Consider the following 17,389-nt stretch of genomic DNA (forward strand, 5'->3'; position numbering starts at 1 on the left):
CTGCATTAAATCTACATACACTGTGGCAAACTATCATAGTAAGGAGAATCTTCCGTGATTTTCCAGGAATTACCTCAGACCCAGCAGGAAAAATTAAAACCAGTTTTATTCCTACAAAGATACATTATGAAGATATTGAAGGGATGGGAAGATGATGAATTATACAAAACGTGATAAAGATGTAGCCCAATACTTTGTGTGAAAATTCCCACTGATGAAATATTAATGTTGCCTTGCTGGAAAAACAACAACAGCCTCCCCTCAAAACAAACAAACAAACAAACAAAAAAAACAAGTAGTCTCCAAACATCCAGAAGCACCCTGAAGCTTATGGCCTACCAAGAATAACTACTCCACAAAGGACATTAAAGAAAAGTCTCCACCTAATCCCTTAGGAAAAGACAAAGAGAGTAGAAAGAAGGATCAAACAAGATCAATGCAAACTATGTTTCTACTCTCTTTTATTCATACTCAGTGAAGAGACTGATACTGCATTTTTCTGATAGAATATATTTTAAAAAGAAAAACGTAAAGGAAAAGAAGTTCCCCTATTGTCCATTCTCCATTGTAATTTCAAACATCCCATTCTCTCTAACCAAAGAGAAACTTTTCATGGACTCTGGTTGTGCAGATTTGCTACTACGTAGAACTGCACTGGTGAATTGTAGACTAGAATGACCTTCAATCTCAAAATATTAGAGGCAAATGCTCATTAGTACAAGAAAGAACATGAAGGAGAAAGATGTAGTATCATGAGGTTTTACCTGACTACTCTGGAGACTATGATGCTAGACTTTCAACTCTTCTAAAAAATCTTCATTAAAATGGCACTCAGAGATTTCCAGTGTAAGTAATTTAGACAAACTAGAGCACAAGTAATTTAAGAACAGTTGATAATGCTCAAAACATAAACTTTCACTTAAACTGCACGGAAATATGAAGCATTAAATGTATTTTATGACATGCATGGAACAAAAAGAGGATTTATGGTACATATGTTAATGTCCAATATAACATACATTTATGTCCAGCATACCATAAATATGATGTTTATATTTACATATATATATGAATGTATATGTATGTCGGTGATATCAGAATATCCTATACATGCACAATTAGGTCTCTTTCTTAATGTTCATATCATGCTATTCTCAATCCTACTTGCTATTACAAAAAGGGAAAAAAGAACAATTTTCTAATGTTATTATTTTTATAGTCAAAACACTATGCTGATACCTAAGTGGCTTTTTATTATCTTTTTTAAAGAGTAAAGGTGACTATATATATATATAATTGCCATTATAATTAAAATTGTTCTCACATTAGAAATTACATCTTAGATTGTTGAGAGCAATCTTATAACAGAATACTATAATGCTTTGTGATTCAAATAGCCTTTTTTACATAAGATTTTACAACTACCTTTCAAAAGAGATCAGGCAAGGAATATTATCTAGAAAATGGAACCTTTTTGAAATTGAGGATTTTCTTGAGATTACAGAGGTATAAATGATGTGATTGCAATCCAAGATTAATCACATCAACACCAATATCATTCACGACATATACAAATATAAATCAAGTGGAAAATTTTCAGTTTTAATGAAATGATCTTCTGAGGAATGGTTTACAAAGTTACTATTTACTAAGTAACCTACTGATAATTATGATTTACTATTAAAAATTATTTGGAAATAAGATGTCTTTGTATTACCTGAAAATCGTTTTAATGTGACCCAGTTTAAGGCAATAAAAAGTTTGACTGGATAGCCACATTTTGAAATATAAAGCCAGTTATCCTAATATATAACAACCACATTTCCTTTTCGGTTACAGGCTACTCTTATCTGTGAGGACTTTAGCAGAGAAAATATCAAAATTCCTTCCATTGTGAAGGAATGGGGAATTGTTTTAGAGAAACTCAATAAAGAGGATATAGTAATGACCAGAAATTTTCTTTTGGTTAATTTCTCTAGTCTGCCAACTTTACACTTTAATTGCATCTGAAATTAGTTAAGTTCTATTTGGAGCCTTAACTAACCAACTCTGCATTTCAAATTGTGAATCAAAAAGTAGCAAAGAATGAAATCATGATGTCAACATACATTAGCCTTTAGTACAATGTAGTTTCCACTCTTAGAAAGGTTCAAATACATGAAATGTTTTAATATTCATTAGTGATTTTATGACATCTAAAGAAAAAAAGTAAATTATTAGGCTATAATAATTTATAGTTCTGGCCATTGCTAATTGAAGCTATTCTGAAAATTGTCTATCTGTAAAAAAATATTTGGATTAAAAAAATTGTATTTAGTTAGGCACTGGTGGCTCACATTGTTATCCTCCCTGCTCTTTGGCTGAGATCTGAGGACAATAGTTGGAATTCAATCTGAGTAGAAAGTATGTGATACTCTTATCTACAATTAATCACCAAAAATCCAGAAGTAGAGGTGTAGCTCAAAATGGTAGAGTAACAGCCTTAACATAAAAGTTTAGGGACAGCTATGAGTTTAAGACTCAGGACCTGTACACACACACACACACACACACACACACACACACACACACACACACACAATAAATTTGTGTAAATGAGAGGTGTTTTAAAACATTTGTTTTAACAAATGCCATCAAAACAAATGACATCTTCCCATTTGTAAGGAAATGGAAAAAATCATATTAAGTGAAGTAAGCCAGACCCAAAGGAACATAGGTTTTCCTCATTTGTAATAATTAGTACAAACCTAGGACTCGACTACAATAACTCAAAACCTAGATTTATAAGGCCATATAAGATGAGGCTACATGAAAGGATCTTCAGGATGTGAAAACATGAGCTCTGTATTATGTGAGTGTTGTTCTTAATGTACTATTTCTCTTTTCCTTTGTTGCCCTTTGGTCAATCTCATATTGTTACAGTATCTGACTTTGTTACCAGGTATATTGTATATATATTTATTTGTTTATTTGAAATCAGAAAGGGAAGGGGGGGGAAACAGGATGATTGGGAGGGGTAGCGGAGGGAAATAGGGACAAAAACATGAAAGGTGGTGTGTCAATGTGTGAGAAGTGATATACTCTCTGTCTGGCAAATGTAAACTGTGACCCCTCTAGACATTACAATAAAAAAAGAACATTTGATTTGGATAGAAACATAAACTGAAATTGTGGGTGAAATCAAGATCCTTTCCCTTTTTTGGGTTTCCTTTGCTTATTTTGCAGAGTGTATATTTGCACATCTTCACTAAGCCCCTACCTGGCTGGTGTTAGCACTTTTTAACAATAAGACAGGCAAAATAAACAAGAGCCTAGGGTTCCCTTCAGGAAAATGCTGTGTTAACACCTACAGGATTTAAGATCCAGCTTATATCTTCAAGGTCTCTGCCTTCTTTTTTGTTTTCTTCTGAGCACTTAGAATATTGTCATTTTGTATGTAGTCAATACAGTCACTAAAACAAGTTTTCTCAGTCATAGCCTTTGAGAAAAATTGGGAGAATCTCTGAGCACTTTCTAGAAAGGTAAATTCTGAGGCCCTTGATAGCAGGGACTGAGTCAAAAACCTTTGGAGCGAAGTGTGCTAAAAGTTTTGACAGATCCTCCAAAGGATGCACACTCAATTTGAGGACCTCTGTACTAAGGTATTTTTTTTTTTCACAGCTAAACTGCAATTGGCAACTCAGAACTATAAGCAGGCAGATGATTCTGAAGTCTAGTTATTACTTTGTTTTGTACTTTTTCTTAACTCTCATGTTATTCAAACCTATCCCAACATTTAGGCAACTTTGAATTCATATTTAGAAAATTATCAGAAGTTAATCATAATTTTGGTAAACCTAAAATTAGTCCAGTTTGAACACATCAATACTAGTTGGAAAATAACTTCTGAGAGAGATGGTGAAAATAATCACTTAAAAGAAATCTAAGCCAGGCATGGTGGCTCACACCTGTAATCCTAGCTACCCAGGAGGCTGAAATCTGAAGATCAAGGTCCTGGGCATAAAAGGACCTGAGACTCTTATCTCCAATTAACCTCTAGAAAATGGCAACTGAGGCTTGGCTCAAGGATAGGACAGCCTGTTGAGCTGTAGAGCTCAGGGACAACACCCAGCCCCAGGGATAGGGCGGTAGCCTTGAGCTGGAGAGCTCAGGGACAGTGCCCAGGCTGAGTTCAAGCCTCATGACCCACAGGAAAAAAAAAATCTGTAAGATCAGAATGGATTTCTATTTGTGCCTTGGAAGACAGTGAACTAGCTGCTAAAATGAGTTCCACTAACCTGTATTGTACATCTTCAGATTCATGGAAGCACACTGTCTTATCAATAGTGATTGTTTACTAAATGTTCTAGAGAGTGAGTGACTAAAGAATATTGTGTGTAGCTCAGTAGTAAAGTACATGTGTAGATTTGTGGCTCAATACATAAACACACACACACATATACAAACACACAGTAATTCTGTTTAAATGTTAAAATTGTAATGCCATGCAACAAGAAAATATAAAAATTCTAAATAAACACAAAACATTCATTATTCCAAAATCCTGAAATAAAAAGGGCTCTAAAGATCTTAACTAAATTTAGTGCTAGTTTACATTGTTCAATAAAGGAGGGCTCTCTGAAATTTAGGGTCAAGGATTACTCGCAATCTTGATATCTCGGAACACTCTTAATATTGACATATATGGAAAAGATCTGTTCCAGTTACGTGCATTTGGAACAGCTAGATAGATAATCACTAAGAGCAAGGTTGAGACTTTTAGAATAACAAATTACTTTCTTGGATGATATATTGATATATCTCAAAAATTTTAATACACACAATTCCTGTTTACTTAGCCTCTGTTTTAGAGCTCTTATTATATTAAAGTGCATGTGTATTGCTTTACTTGATGAATCTTACATAATGATTCTTTTTTATCAGTGGTAATTATAAGCTTTGAGGGATGAGTTTGTGTCCCTGGGCATTGTGGAAATTCTCATTATAGACCTGATAATTGGTAATAGGCACTGTGTTACACTTTCTGATAGTAAATTAGTTCATTCAGTATAAGAGACAAGTAAAATTTCAAAAGTCTATTATTGATCAGTATTGCCCACAAGAAAGAGTATACTTTAATATACTAGCAATATACTTCAGATTTTCTTTATTTATCAAATTTTTGTGAGTGAAACATTATAGGGTGATTGTTTTTCCTTTAAAATCTTACTATTTCAAGCTCTTAGATTCATTTATAGTTTAATTTGTAAACGTAAGATCAAATATAAGAGCTATTCAAGTATGGCTGGACATAGCTTATATCCCACATTTATAAGTAGAATATATATATATATATATCATTAAACCTTGCTAATGTAGATTTTGCATGGAATAAAATGTATCCACTGCTAGTGAGTTATAATAGTGTTCTGAAATGCTGTTTCAATACAAAATATTGGAAAAATAATGAAATTTATTATTATTATATTTGCCTTTCAAATTCAGGAAATACAATGTTTGTATTCAGGAAAGACTGAAGGCCTGTCAGTTCTGTTTGTCTGAACTTCTACCTTATGAAGATTTCTAGGAGTGGAATATCTTACAGCCTTAACCATAAAATTACTGCCTTGAGATCTTATCAGCTTCTAGGCTGGAACAGTGTGTGAACCTGACTGACAGTTGAACAGAATATAGACGAAGTGATGGAGACTATAAGGCACTTGAAGTCCTATTTTATTAAGTGCTTTGAAAATGAGGTCCCAGAAGCTTCAGTCAATTTATAATTTAGTGCAGGAAACAGATGATTTTTAGTATTCTGAGGAGTTTCATTTGAGGGCTCAAAGGTTAAGCTAGGGAAAAAGGCACATAGTAAAAGACAGAAAATACTAAGATCATAAAGCTGCTGCTGAAGTTAAATGGAGAAAGTAGTATATAATTGCTAAAGCTAGTTGGAGAATTGTTTTATGTAATTTATGAATACCTTAAATTTAAAGGTATTCAAAAATTACATTTAAAATGTATTATCCTTTAACTTTGACAATTAAAAATATTCATCTAAATGATTATATTTCTCATTTTTTTCTTTCTTTCCTTCCAGTAGCACTATTTGATCCTAGTGGCTCTTGCTCTCACTAACCTTTCTTGCTCATGGTTGGTGATCTGTGATTTGAGCCAGGTCTCCAGCTCATACATTGTTTTTCTTCCCCTATAAACATTTCATAAACAATAATTCAACCTCATGTAAAAATTTTTATTGATTCATAAAGCGACAATTCAGCTCCTTTCAATGTGATCACTTTAATAAACAAAGACATTTATATAGAATGGTACTTAAATTATTTGTTACATAGGTTGCTTGTAAGAAAAATTGGAGAAAGTGTAACAGAAATTATCATACATTATCTTGTATCTTTTAAACATACAATGTTTTACTAATTCATGTAAGTTTAAAAAAATTCAAAATAAAACATATGGTCATGGTACCACAACAGCAAAGAAGACAGCAAAAATAGTTTTCTAGTTGGCTAAACAGATATATCTTTAAAAAATAATATTTCTTTACTTCAACTTTGTAAACATGCAAGGTCAAGAGCACCTAAATTTATACAAAAATTCTTATAACTCTTATTTTATAGAGTATATAAAATTTAGCTAAATTTTACTTATCTAGCAGCATATGGACGTTAAAATTTTATTCTCAATAGATTATAACATTTTACATGAACCAACAGCAAGATAAATTCATTACTTTCAATACATTTTACTTGTATTACTTAGTGATATCTAATTTTAGAAAATGCCCTTTATCATGTATAATTACTAATATATGCATAATGATGTCAAAATTAGCTTTCACAACAGTCTCAAAAATGGTTAGTATGATTTTATTTATCAAGAAGAAAAAAAATCATGATATACTGATCATAAGAAAATATTGTTTAATGGAGGATTAAAGTTTCTTACAGGATATTACCATTTATTGGATATTATGCTGCAAGAAATGCTACATTATGATGAGCATAAAGTATCACTAACTACAATCATAAATTTTTGTTGAAATGCAAATATGTTTAAGTTCAAAATTTTATAAATGACATGATTACACAGAAAATGATCAGGTGAAATACATTTGATTTTTAAATTAGTACACACAGAAGGAAACATTACAATGAGAGTTAGAAGGAAGATGCATAATGATTTCAGAGGTCTGAGTAGCCAAGTCTTACTACATTGTCTATGTGTTAGTGAAATAGTAGTGGTAGAACTTAATAACTTTTAATAAAATCTGAAACAGTAAATCAAGTTACAACATAGCTGAACTCACATCAAAAGTGGTAAAACATTATGTGACTTTTCTTAAAAGTCTTATTTAATATAATGATTAGGAAGTGCCCTGAGCCTGTGTATATATATATATATATATGTGCATTTATTTATCTGAGTAATAATATAAATATGTATATTTATATTATAAAGACATGGGCTCTTATTAACTAACCCAAGGACATAAAAAGTAAAAGAAAAATAATACTTTAGACAGATCTTAAAATATTGTTAGAGTGTAATAATTTAATCATATAAAATTTATTATTATTACAACTTTTTGAAAAATACTGACATTTCCATGTAACTTTATAATAAAAATTTGGGATACAAAGATACAAATGAAATAATATATAAATGTCAAAGCTAAAATAAATAGTATCTTCAAACAAAAATCCCAATAATTCAGAGATACTTTTATCACAGTAGAGACAGTTAAAATTTAGACATTTAGTATTAGACTGGTAAAATATTCCAAAGGCTAGTCTTCTGTTTTGGCTTTTGTTGTGGATTCAATTACAAATGATCAAGTTTTTTCATTAGAATACTTGAGAATATTCATACATTAAGGTAAACATCAGGAAATTATTACTAAAATTTCTGAATGAAAGTATTTCTATATAAATATAGGTAAAACTTAAATGGAAGTCGATGAAAGTATTCTGAAGACCAAAGTAGGTGTTCAGATACCATACCCAAAGTATTCAGACTTAGCTAGTTTCATATCAACTGAATTAATTGACTATACATTCTAACTTTCAACCTTTTAATGCATAGCTCAATTGCATACACTTATTCCTTATTCCAAACTATCTCTGGTGAACTTGTTCCAGGAATCCTAATGTATACCGTATAGCAACAATGCAAATTCAACTCCTTATGTAAAATGACCTAGTAGTTGTATATAACCTAAAAAAGCATACATTTGTATACTTTCAATCATCTCTAGATTATTTACAACACCTAATACAATATAAATGCTATGAAAATAGGGTAGCTTTTGTGATCTTTCTGTCATTTAATAGATAATAATAAGAAAAGGATGTACATGTGTAGCATACATTTTCCTTAAATATTTTCTGGGTGATGTTAGTTGAATCCATGGGTACAAAACTTGTTAATCTGGATAATTGATAATATTTTTTTCTTTCAGGAATTTTGGCCACAATATAAATGACTCCTAATGATCAGCTGACTCAGCTGTGCTTTAATCATAGATTGAACAGCAATGCTAGCCGAAGAAACTAAAGTTACACAGTACAGGTTTGCTCAATGTTGGGAAGAAATAGCTTGAGATGTTATAAACGAGTTTTAAAAAATTGTGCTCATAAGAATTCTTTTGAATGTTTGAATAGTAATGGAAATATAAATAAAATTCAGAATTTATCTCTAGTGTCCTTGGTACCTTAGAAAATATATTAAAAAATGTCAGAGGACAATTGTAGAAACTTAAATAGCTTCATATTTAAATTTTGCTTACTTGACCACAGCAACATGAAACTGTAAACAAAGAACCAAAATCTCACTGTGAATGAAGACAAAGAAAAATCTGCACAACTGAGAGGGGGAACCAAATCAAATATACAGTATAATAATACATGGAAGGCAATATATTAAATATTACCACATATATAAATACATATATATGAATATATTTTTGTGCCTGTATATATATATATATATATATATATGTGCACACTACCATAAGGGCATTGACATTTATACTTCTTTTGTTTAAAAGGAGAAATTCAGCTGGGTACTGGTGGCTCATGCCTGTAATCCTAGCTACTCAGGAGGCTGAGATCTGAGAATCGTGGTTCAAAGACAGCCTCGGCACAAAAAAATCTGTGAGACTCATCTCTAATTAGGCTCCAGAAAATTGGAAGTGGCCCTGTGGCTCAAGGTAGAGCAGCAGCCTTTAGCTGAAGAGCTCAGGGACAGTACTCAGGCCCAGAGTTCAAGCCCCAGGACCAAAAAACAAAAAAAAACAAAACAAAAAGAAAGAAAATTCATCATTCTCTCTAGCTAATATAAGCTAATATAAAATAGTAAATACTATTTTTCTTAGTATGTTGCTGAAAGTAACATTCACCTCAAGCTTGGTAGACAGGCCTTTTACCATTTGAACCATGCCTCCAAACCCTCCTGCCCTACAAAAAATATTCTTGCATAAAACAAAGTAAAAATCCTGTAATATGAATATTTTAAATGTACATTATTATCTAAAATTAATATTTAAAGTTTTCAACTATCTCCAGTTGCTAGAATTTAACTTTTATATATTTAATTTGCCAATCATGCTACTTTTCATACTCTGTATACAACACCAATGGTATCCCATACAATTAAACCCTTTAAAATTTAACTTAACAATGCTTACAACTATATTTATATGAACCAGACACAATTTAGTTAATTTAATAATAGAAACCATAAGTCTAGTATATGTAAAGCCAGTTGCTATGGATGTTTGGATAGCTAAAAACATGGGAAAGCAAGTAGAAAGGGCTAGAAAAGATGAAGTAGAAAAGGGTATGGTAGTACAGATAGTATATGGTATGTCAGTATGAACAAGGGGCCTCACAAAGTGGGAAAAGACACATTCACTCTGCTTTTCTGTTTTTCTAAGGCTTTGATAAATAGTGGGTACTTTCCTTTCCCTTAAAATGAAAATTTTGGGTGGCCTTTCCTGGGGATGCTGGCACTAATTCTTTTTTACTTCTTTCCTACTGTAAGGATAAAGTTACTTTTCTATCTGCTGATACTTAATGATTCTCTTGTAAATAATCAAAAGCTCAGAGAATATCATAAATCATTTACTCTAATCCATTATTTTGACAGGCTAACTGGGATCCAAAGATAACATGATTTATGAGTGGGAATTTCATTTGGTTTTTAATCTACATAAAATACTAGTATAAAGGTTTAGAAATATAGTATTTAATACTAGTAATAGCAACAGACAGATAAAAGAAATGCTCCAAAAAGATAGAAGAAAAAGTTGTGTGTCTCACTACTATGGCTTGAACTCAGGTCCTGGGTACTACTTCTTAGTTTTTTTGTTCAAGGCTGGTACCTTACTACTTGAACCACAGATCTACCTCTGGTATTCTGGTGGCTACCTGGAGATAAGAGTCTCACAGACTTTCCTGTCCAAACTGGCATCAAACTGTGACCCTAAGATTTCTGTCTCCTGAGTATTAGGATTAAGGCATGAGCCACTGGTGTCCAGCAAGGAAAGGAAAAACGTTTCTAAGAATTTTCTACTCTGAACAGCAAAGCATTCTGATGTTAGCAAGGAGTAAATCAAAAATGAAGGACTTTAAATGTTCAATATATGAAGAATGTACTAAATAGTGAAAATGTTAATGAATATAATCATGAGACACAAAATATATGCTAGCTAAGTACTTACCAAATGCATATTACATCTTCAAGAAAATCCGTTGAACGAGAGATGGAAACCTCTCATTTATTATTTTCACTCAAATTTATTCCCATTTTCTTTCAGTTTATTTCTGCCTTATTTCATTTAAACAACGAAGTATATAGAGAGATGGTGAGAAAGGACTGTATCTACTTGACTCAGTTCTCTCATTCGGGTTACATGGTGTAGTTTTTGAATTTGGTCTGGCTTTCTATGGTTATTTTTATGATATTTTTATATGAAAATTATATTGTGTCAAAAATGTGGGAGGTAACCATGTTTGACAAGAAATGTATTTACTGCCTTACCTATGTAACTGCAACCCCTCTGTACAACATCCAGACAATGAAATTTTAAAAATATTAAATATTGAGTCAAAATAAATATTAAACTTTAAAAACTTGAAAGCTCAAGTGTAAAAGGGCTATCCCTAAGTATTTTTTGCTCATAGTTACAACAAATGGAGTCAACACAATTTATTTCATCTGAGTCACGTAAACTCCAATGTGTCTTTCAGGTAGCAGGCAACACAGCTTTACATACAGAACAAGGCTAAACAATTTTATTAAGTGTCAGTTTCAGTATGTATCATACTTTCTATTTTTAAAGTGAGTCAGTTTAAAAATACATAATAAGTAAATAGTAGCAGAAGCAGCACACGAATTAAATAATACTGGTAAAATACATGCAAATTATGATCCTCTCCATTTTACTGACTAGCTTTTATAAGTTAAGTACATTGTAAAACTAAGTTCCTTCTATAAGAATTTAAACTGTTGGATGAATATCACTGAAGACAGACTTAAAATTAATAATAGAATGAATTAAAATCACTTTTTCTAACAAAGTATTAGCAATGAAAAAATCGCCCAATTTACTTAATTGAAGGGCAATCACATCGATCACATTTGGTATAAGATTATATCTATATATGCTATATTCTGTATACTACCACAATACTAAAGTCACTCCTAGAAGCACTACTGTCCCACTCTAGTCTTGGTAGAGGAAAAAGGTACCTATGAAAACTGCAAGAGACTGAATTCGATAGAAACTCAAACACTTACTGTCGCTGGGGAGGCTCGAGTTGTGTGTGTCACTGAATGACCAGAATTCTCCATGGAATTGCCAATCAGATAGGTTCCTCCAGAGCTGCTGATGAGCTGTCCCCCTGTGACGCCCATCTGAATCCCACCAGTGCCCACCATACTGTGGGAGGAGACCACGGTTGTCACCTGTGCAGAACTCCCTTGAGTATCAAAGTAATTCCCTCCAGTGTTTTGGCTGTACATCTGTGTTTCTGTGTAAGGATACGTTGTTGTTCGGCTTTAGAAGAAGAAAGAAAAGAAGATGAACGTTACTAGCTTATTTATTGCATCTGACTTTTTTTTAATGTGAAGATGTTTACATTTTTAAAAGACACATTTAACATAGTCTTTAGAATATGTCAGAATATATATATATATATATATGTATATGGGTTTTTTTGTTTTATTTTTTTCGCCAGTCCTGGGACTTGAACTCAGGGCCTGAGTGCTGTTTCTGAGCTTCTTTATCTCAAGGTTAGCACTCTGCCACTTGAGCCACAGCACCATTTCTGGTTTTCTTCAAGGATAGTGCTCTACCACTTGAGCCCCTGCACTACTTCCAGCTTTTTCTATGTATGTGGTACCAAGGAATCAAACCCAGGGTTTCATGCATGCTAGGCTAGCATTCTATCACTTGGTTCCCAGCCAAGTTATACATTTTTAAAAATAAAACCTCATTCTTATGAAAGATTGGGTTTACTATCTAAATTAAAATATACTTCTTTAGTAAGTACTTTAACTTGTTTCTCTACTCTAAGATAGTTGCCAGGTACAAATGAGTCAGTTCTGAAAATCACGATAAACAAATCCTCCCCTTATTAAGTACCTCTACTTGTTTTCTGCACATCAGAGTAGTTGAAAGGTACACATAAATCAGGTCTGGCCACATTCCTAACCACAAGACCTTCCTAACTGAATTCTATACTTTCTCATAAAACATGTAAATCTCAATTCAACAAAATCTGAGATTAGAAACACTAAGATCTGGCATTCCTATGAGATAAACAAGGCAACTTCTCAGGCTATTTCATATTCCATGTGACTCACAATAAACTGTGAGTGAAGTAGCTTGCATGGATCTCCTTCACCACCCTAAATATCTTGAGCAAAAAATTTACTCACATTGGACCCTAAGTCCTTGTCTAACATCTTTTTCTCTCCCTCATACTCTTTTATGATAGGGTGTGTCTGCTCCTCATGTAATCACTTTCTACTTCCCAACATCTACAGCAAACCCTCTGCCCTTACTATTTCACTGAAATCATTTTTAATAAGGTCACTTGTGACCAAATCTAAATATCAGGCTAAAAGGTGCCTGTCATCCCTTATCTTGTTTTTAGACCTATCTGCAGTGTGACATTGGTGATCCCTCCCTGTTGCTCTTTCCTCTTTTCCTGTTACAATTAAGTTTATTTCATTTACTGCTGACTCTAATGTACACTTTAATATGACTACAGTTTTGCTTCTTTTGTAACATAAGCTCACAGGAGTTACAAAACTACAAAATTATAAAGGCACAAAGTACAATATACTTATATCTTTTAATTCAAATATCAAATTATTATTCTCATCTCTGGAGAATCTACCTAATTACACATCTGGGAACTGGTCATTACTGGCAGTTTGGTGTTGAAGCCTTTAGCCATTGCCTATATACTTACATGAAGATCTTAGTTCTTAACCACCCATGTTAAGATATTTTATTTCATTTCCTCTTTTTTAATAGCTGAAGAACCTTTTTTAATGACCATTTTTTCTGATAATTTATTATTATGTTGAGTGAAATTGTCCAATTTTCCTTACTTAAATGTTATATGACAAATACATGCATGTAGTATGCATGCTCGTAGTAAGTCATTATAGGAGCTCATATCTCTGCTCTCAACATGCTAGGTATATTGAATGGAATATAAATCTCTTTTTTCTAACAGACAACTGATGACTTCTAATAGGAAATGCCATTGGACATCTGTATATGTAAAATCTTACATATGATGAGATTTCTTTTCTCCCTTTACTCTTTTTCTATACCTACTTCCACTCTGCCAACAACCTAGCAGTGAAACATACCACCAAACTAAGTTTGGGACAGAACAACTGATTCTCCTCTCATTTATACTGATACAAGTCTCTAAATCATGTCATTTTGATCTTCTAAAATCCAATTCCCCTTTTCAGTCTCACGTTTATTACTGTAATTCATAATATTCTCAGATATAGTTGCCTTCTAACTGGTTTTCTTTCCCCTCATCAAGTTTTGAACCTACCCCTAACATTGCTGCCAGGACATTTTTTAAATGGCAAATGTGAAAAACAGACTTTGGAGATATGCTCATGCCCTCAAAAATCTTTTTTTGCCTTCAGAGAAGTTCCAAGCCCGAAGGCTTTTGATAGCCTTACAGAGGACACCACAGACTGATACCTACATAGTTTCAAGCCTATGCTCTCAAATGCTTCCTCATTGGCCAATTCACTCATCCCTGATAAAGTGTCACAATATTCCTTCTGTTTTGATGCTCTTTATCCCAGAATTATTTTTTTACAGCACTTGTATATTTCAGAAACTCCTCATAGCGTTGTTATGGTTTCTTCTAAGTTTCCTAACGCTGCTTACATTCCTGAAATATATCTTACTATTACTTCCTATTTTTGTGCTCCCATGAAATTGTTTTATTTCTATCTGTAATCTCAACACTTGGCACAGTTACTGGCACCCAGTTAACACACCAGTCAATGTGTTAAAGTATAATTCTGTTAAATATTAGATGTGGTAACCAGCTTTGTAAATTTCCATCATGAAAATTATTTAACTTTTTTGTTAAAACATGAGAAACATGTAAAACTTTCTATATCTTTTATAGAACTTTTATCCCATTATAATAGCACTTGTAATTTACAATATAATTACAGTAATATAATAATGCTATTCAGAGGTATGCTATACTACTGGATAAGTAATGCTTTCCAGAAAGAACCCAGTGGATTCAGTATAGTTTTCTGGAAGACTTGTAACAGAAATAATTTTCATAGAGAGCAATCTTTTCTTTTATAGTGGTGGTGGTGAAGGGGTACTAGTCATAGAGCTTGAACTCTGGACCTGGGCACTATCCCTGGGCATTGTTGCTCAAGACTCGTGCTCTACTAGTTTGAGACACAGCTCTACTTCTGTTTTTTTAGGTGGTTAATTGGAGATGAGAGTCCCAGAAACTTTCCTGCCTGGGGAGGCTTTGAAATGGGATCCTCAGACCTCAGCTTCCTGAGAAGTAGGAATTACAGGTGTGAGCCACTAGCCTCTGGCTAAAGCATTCTTTATACGTAAAAAATATCATTTAAGTACACTTAAAAATTTTTGTCACCATTGTTGTACTTCCCTATTGAGCATCACATTAATTTAATAAAGTAGGCATGTTGCTTATACTTTAGAGAAATGAGGCCACTTTAATTTATGTCTATTGCAATAACACAATCTGATGCTGGTATTTAAGTAGAATTAAATAAATTCCATATAGAGGTAGATGACAATAAATACTTTGATAGATGCAAAACAAAGTTCTGCCCTTCTTTTTCACAATAATTCCCATTGGTACTTAGTAGATTTTTTTTAATAATAAGTAATGATAGAGCACAATAATTATTGACATTTTTACCCTGAAACTATTTTACTTACTTTTCATGTATTAACTCATTTAATCACTATGAAAAGTCTCTGAGGTAAGTACTACTCTAATTTCTGAATAAATGAAGTTTGGATTGCTTATGAGTGTTTGTCCAAAGCACTTAGCTAATGAATCCTAGATATAAAATCAGAATTTAGCCCATGCTCTTTTAACCATTAGACCAAATAAAAAGTTAATATATTGTATATGTCAATGACATTTGTGAACAACTACTTAGGAATAGCCTAGAAATCTACTAATAGGTAGTATAGGGACCATCTTTCTCGTACTATTTGGGATTTCCTTACTCCTCACTACACTGTTTCCTAATGCTACATTATTCTCTCTTATTCTCTTCTTCAACAGACAAAACCTGTTGATAATATGCAGTAAGCCTGCCTTATTCACTGATTTACTCATGCAGATTTCACCAACCAAACTAAAAGGTGAATTTTTTTTTTTGATAGGTCATGGGGCTTGAACTCTGATCCTGGGCACTGTCCCTGAGCTCCTGAGCTCTTCAGCCCAAGGCCACCACCCTACCCCTGGGCCTGGGCATTGTCCCTGATCTCTCCAGCTCAAGGCTATGGCCCTATCCCCCTTGAGGCACCACACCACTTTCTGTTTTCTAGTGGTTAATTGGAGATAAGAGTCTCACAGAATTTAATGCCCAGGCTGGTTTTGAACCATGATTCTCAGTACTCAGCCTCCTAAGTAGCTAGGATTATGGCGTAAGCCACTGCACCTAGCTAAAAGGTAAATTTTTTAAAAAGTTAAAAAAAATCTAAACGAGAAACCTTTCATTCCCTCTGCTCAACTGATGTGAAATTCTCAGTTCTACATGACCATCAACCATGTTTAACTCACTGTGTGATCGACTGAGTGTTTCACCACCCTCAACTGTGTGAAAAATACACATCCTCAAATACAAATGGTATGCAAAAATTATGGTAATTCTGCTAAACGAAAAGTGAAATCAAAGAGAAGTTTTTAGATTTGTTGAAAGGTGGCATGTATAAGGTAGAAGTTGGGTTGAACAACAGGATAAGTTAATATGCATTTGTAGTGAGATAAGGAACATAGAAGGTGATTTAAGTTATGGTGTGCAAGCAGTTTTAATGTGTCCAATAGTAATTTTCATAATTATAATTTTAGAATATTACTCTATGTGACTTGATGTTATGAATGTTGGGACTTACTGGTATGTAAAACAGAGGTAAATTTGAGTAATTTTAAGATACAGAATTCTAAAATTCTGAGCATCTGTGATTTTTCCTCAATAGCAATGTCTTAGGGACCCATGACCATTAAGCATCTAGTGTAGTTACAACGGTAAAGGAGTAATGGAAAATGTACAGCCATGTCACTCATGACCACATACTTGAATTTAGAAGTTAATGATCATGGAAGTTTCTAGACTTGTACAATCATTAGGGAAACTTCCGAGGGGCTTAAACCATTCTGTCTTGCAGTCATACCCCTCTATAATTAGTTCTTGTGTACAGAAGAAACATAAATTTATCAGATACACATAAAAATCTACATAAATCTAAGGCCAGCATGAAATATGACTTCTTTCCCCCTTCCCTTTCCTATTTCAAGTAAACAAATAAACATATATACAATATACCAGGTAATAAATTCTGATAAAGTAACCACATGAGATTAACCATAAGGAGAAAAAAAGAGAAAAGAAATAATTTCACAAAGTACATTAAGAACAAGAACAAAAATAAACCTCTTGTTTCCATATTCTGGAGTTCATTTTATTTAGTCTCATCCTCTATGACCATATGTACATAGTTTCTGAGCTATGACTGTGAAGGGATGGGGGACAAAAAGGGGACAAAAACATGACAAGGGGTATCAAGGTTCAAGAAGTAATACACCACCCCCTGACAAATGTAACTGTATCC

The 17,389-nt window shown here is 33.0% G+C and overlaps 1 protein-coding gene across 9 annotated transcripts in view; it reads right to left on the reverse strand.

Annotated features, from left to right (window-relative positions):
* The window catches only part of Rfx3 (regulatory factor X3), a 246,510-nt gene that overhangs the window by 70,241 nt on the left and 158,880 nt on the right, over positions 1–17,389 (reverse strand). For all 9 annotated transcript variants that reach the window (XM_090329712.1, XM_090329716.1, XM_090329714.1 and 6 more), the window contains one exon: positions 11,797–12,055. In XM_090329712.1, coding sequence (XP_090185838.1) covers positions 11,797–12,055 — 259 coding nt within the window. The remainder of the gene's footprint in view (positions 1–11,796; positions 12,056–17,389) is intronic.

The sequence above is a fragment of the Megascapheus bottae genome, chromosome 3 (genome assembly GCF_031878675.1).
Source record: "Megascapheus bottae isolate mThoBot1 chromosome 3, mThoBot2.hap1, whole genome shotgun sequence".
Classification (NCBI taxonomy): Eukaryota; Metazoa; Chordata; class Mammalia; order Rodentia; family Geomyidae; genus Megascapheus; species Megascapheus bottae.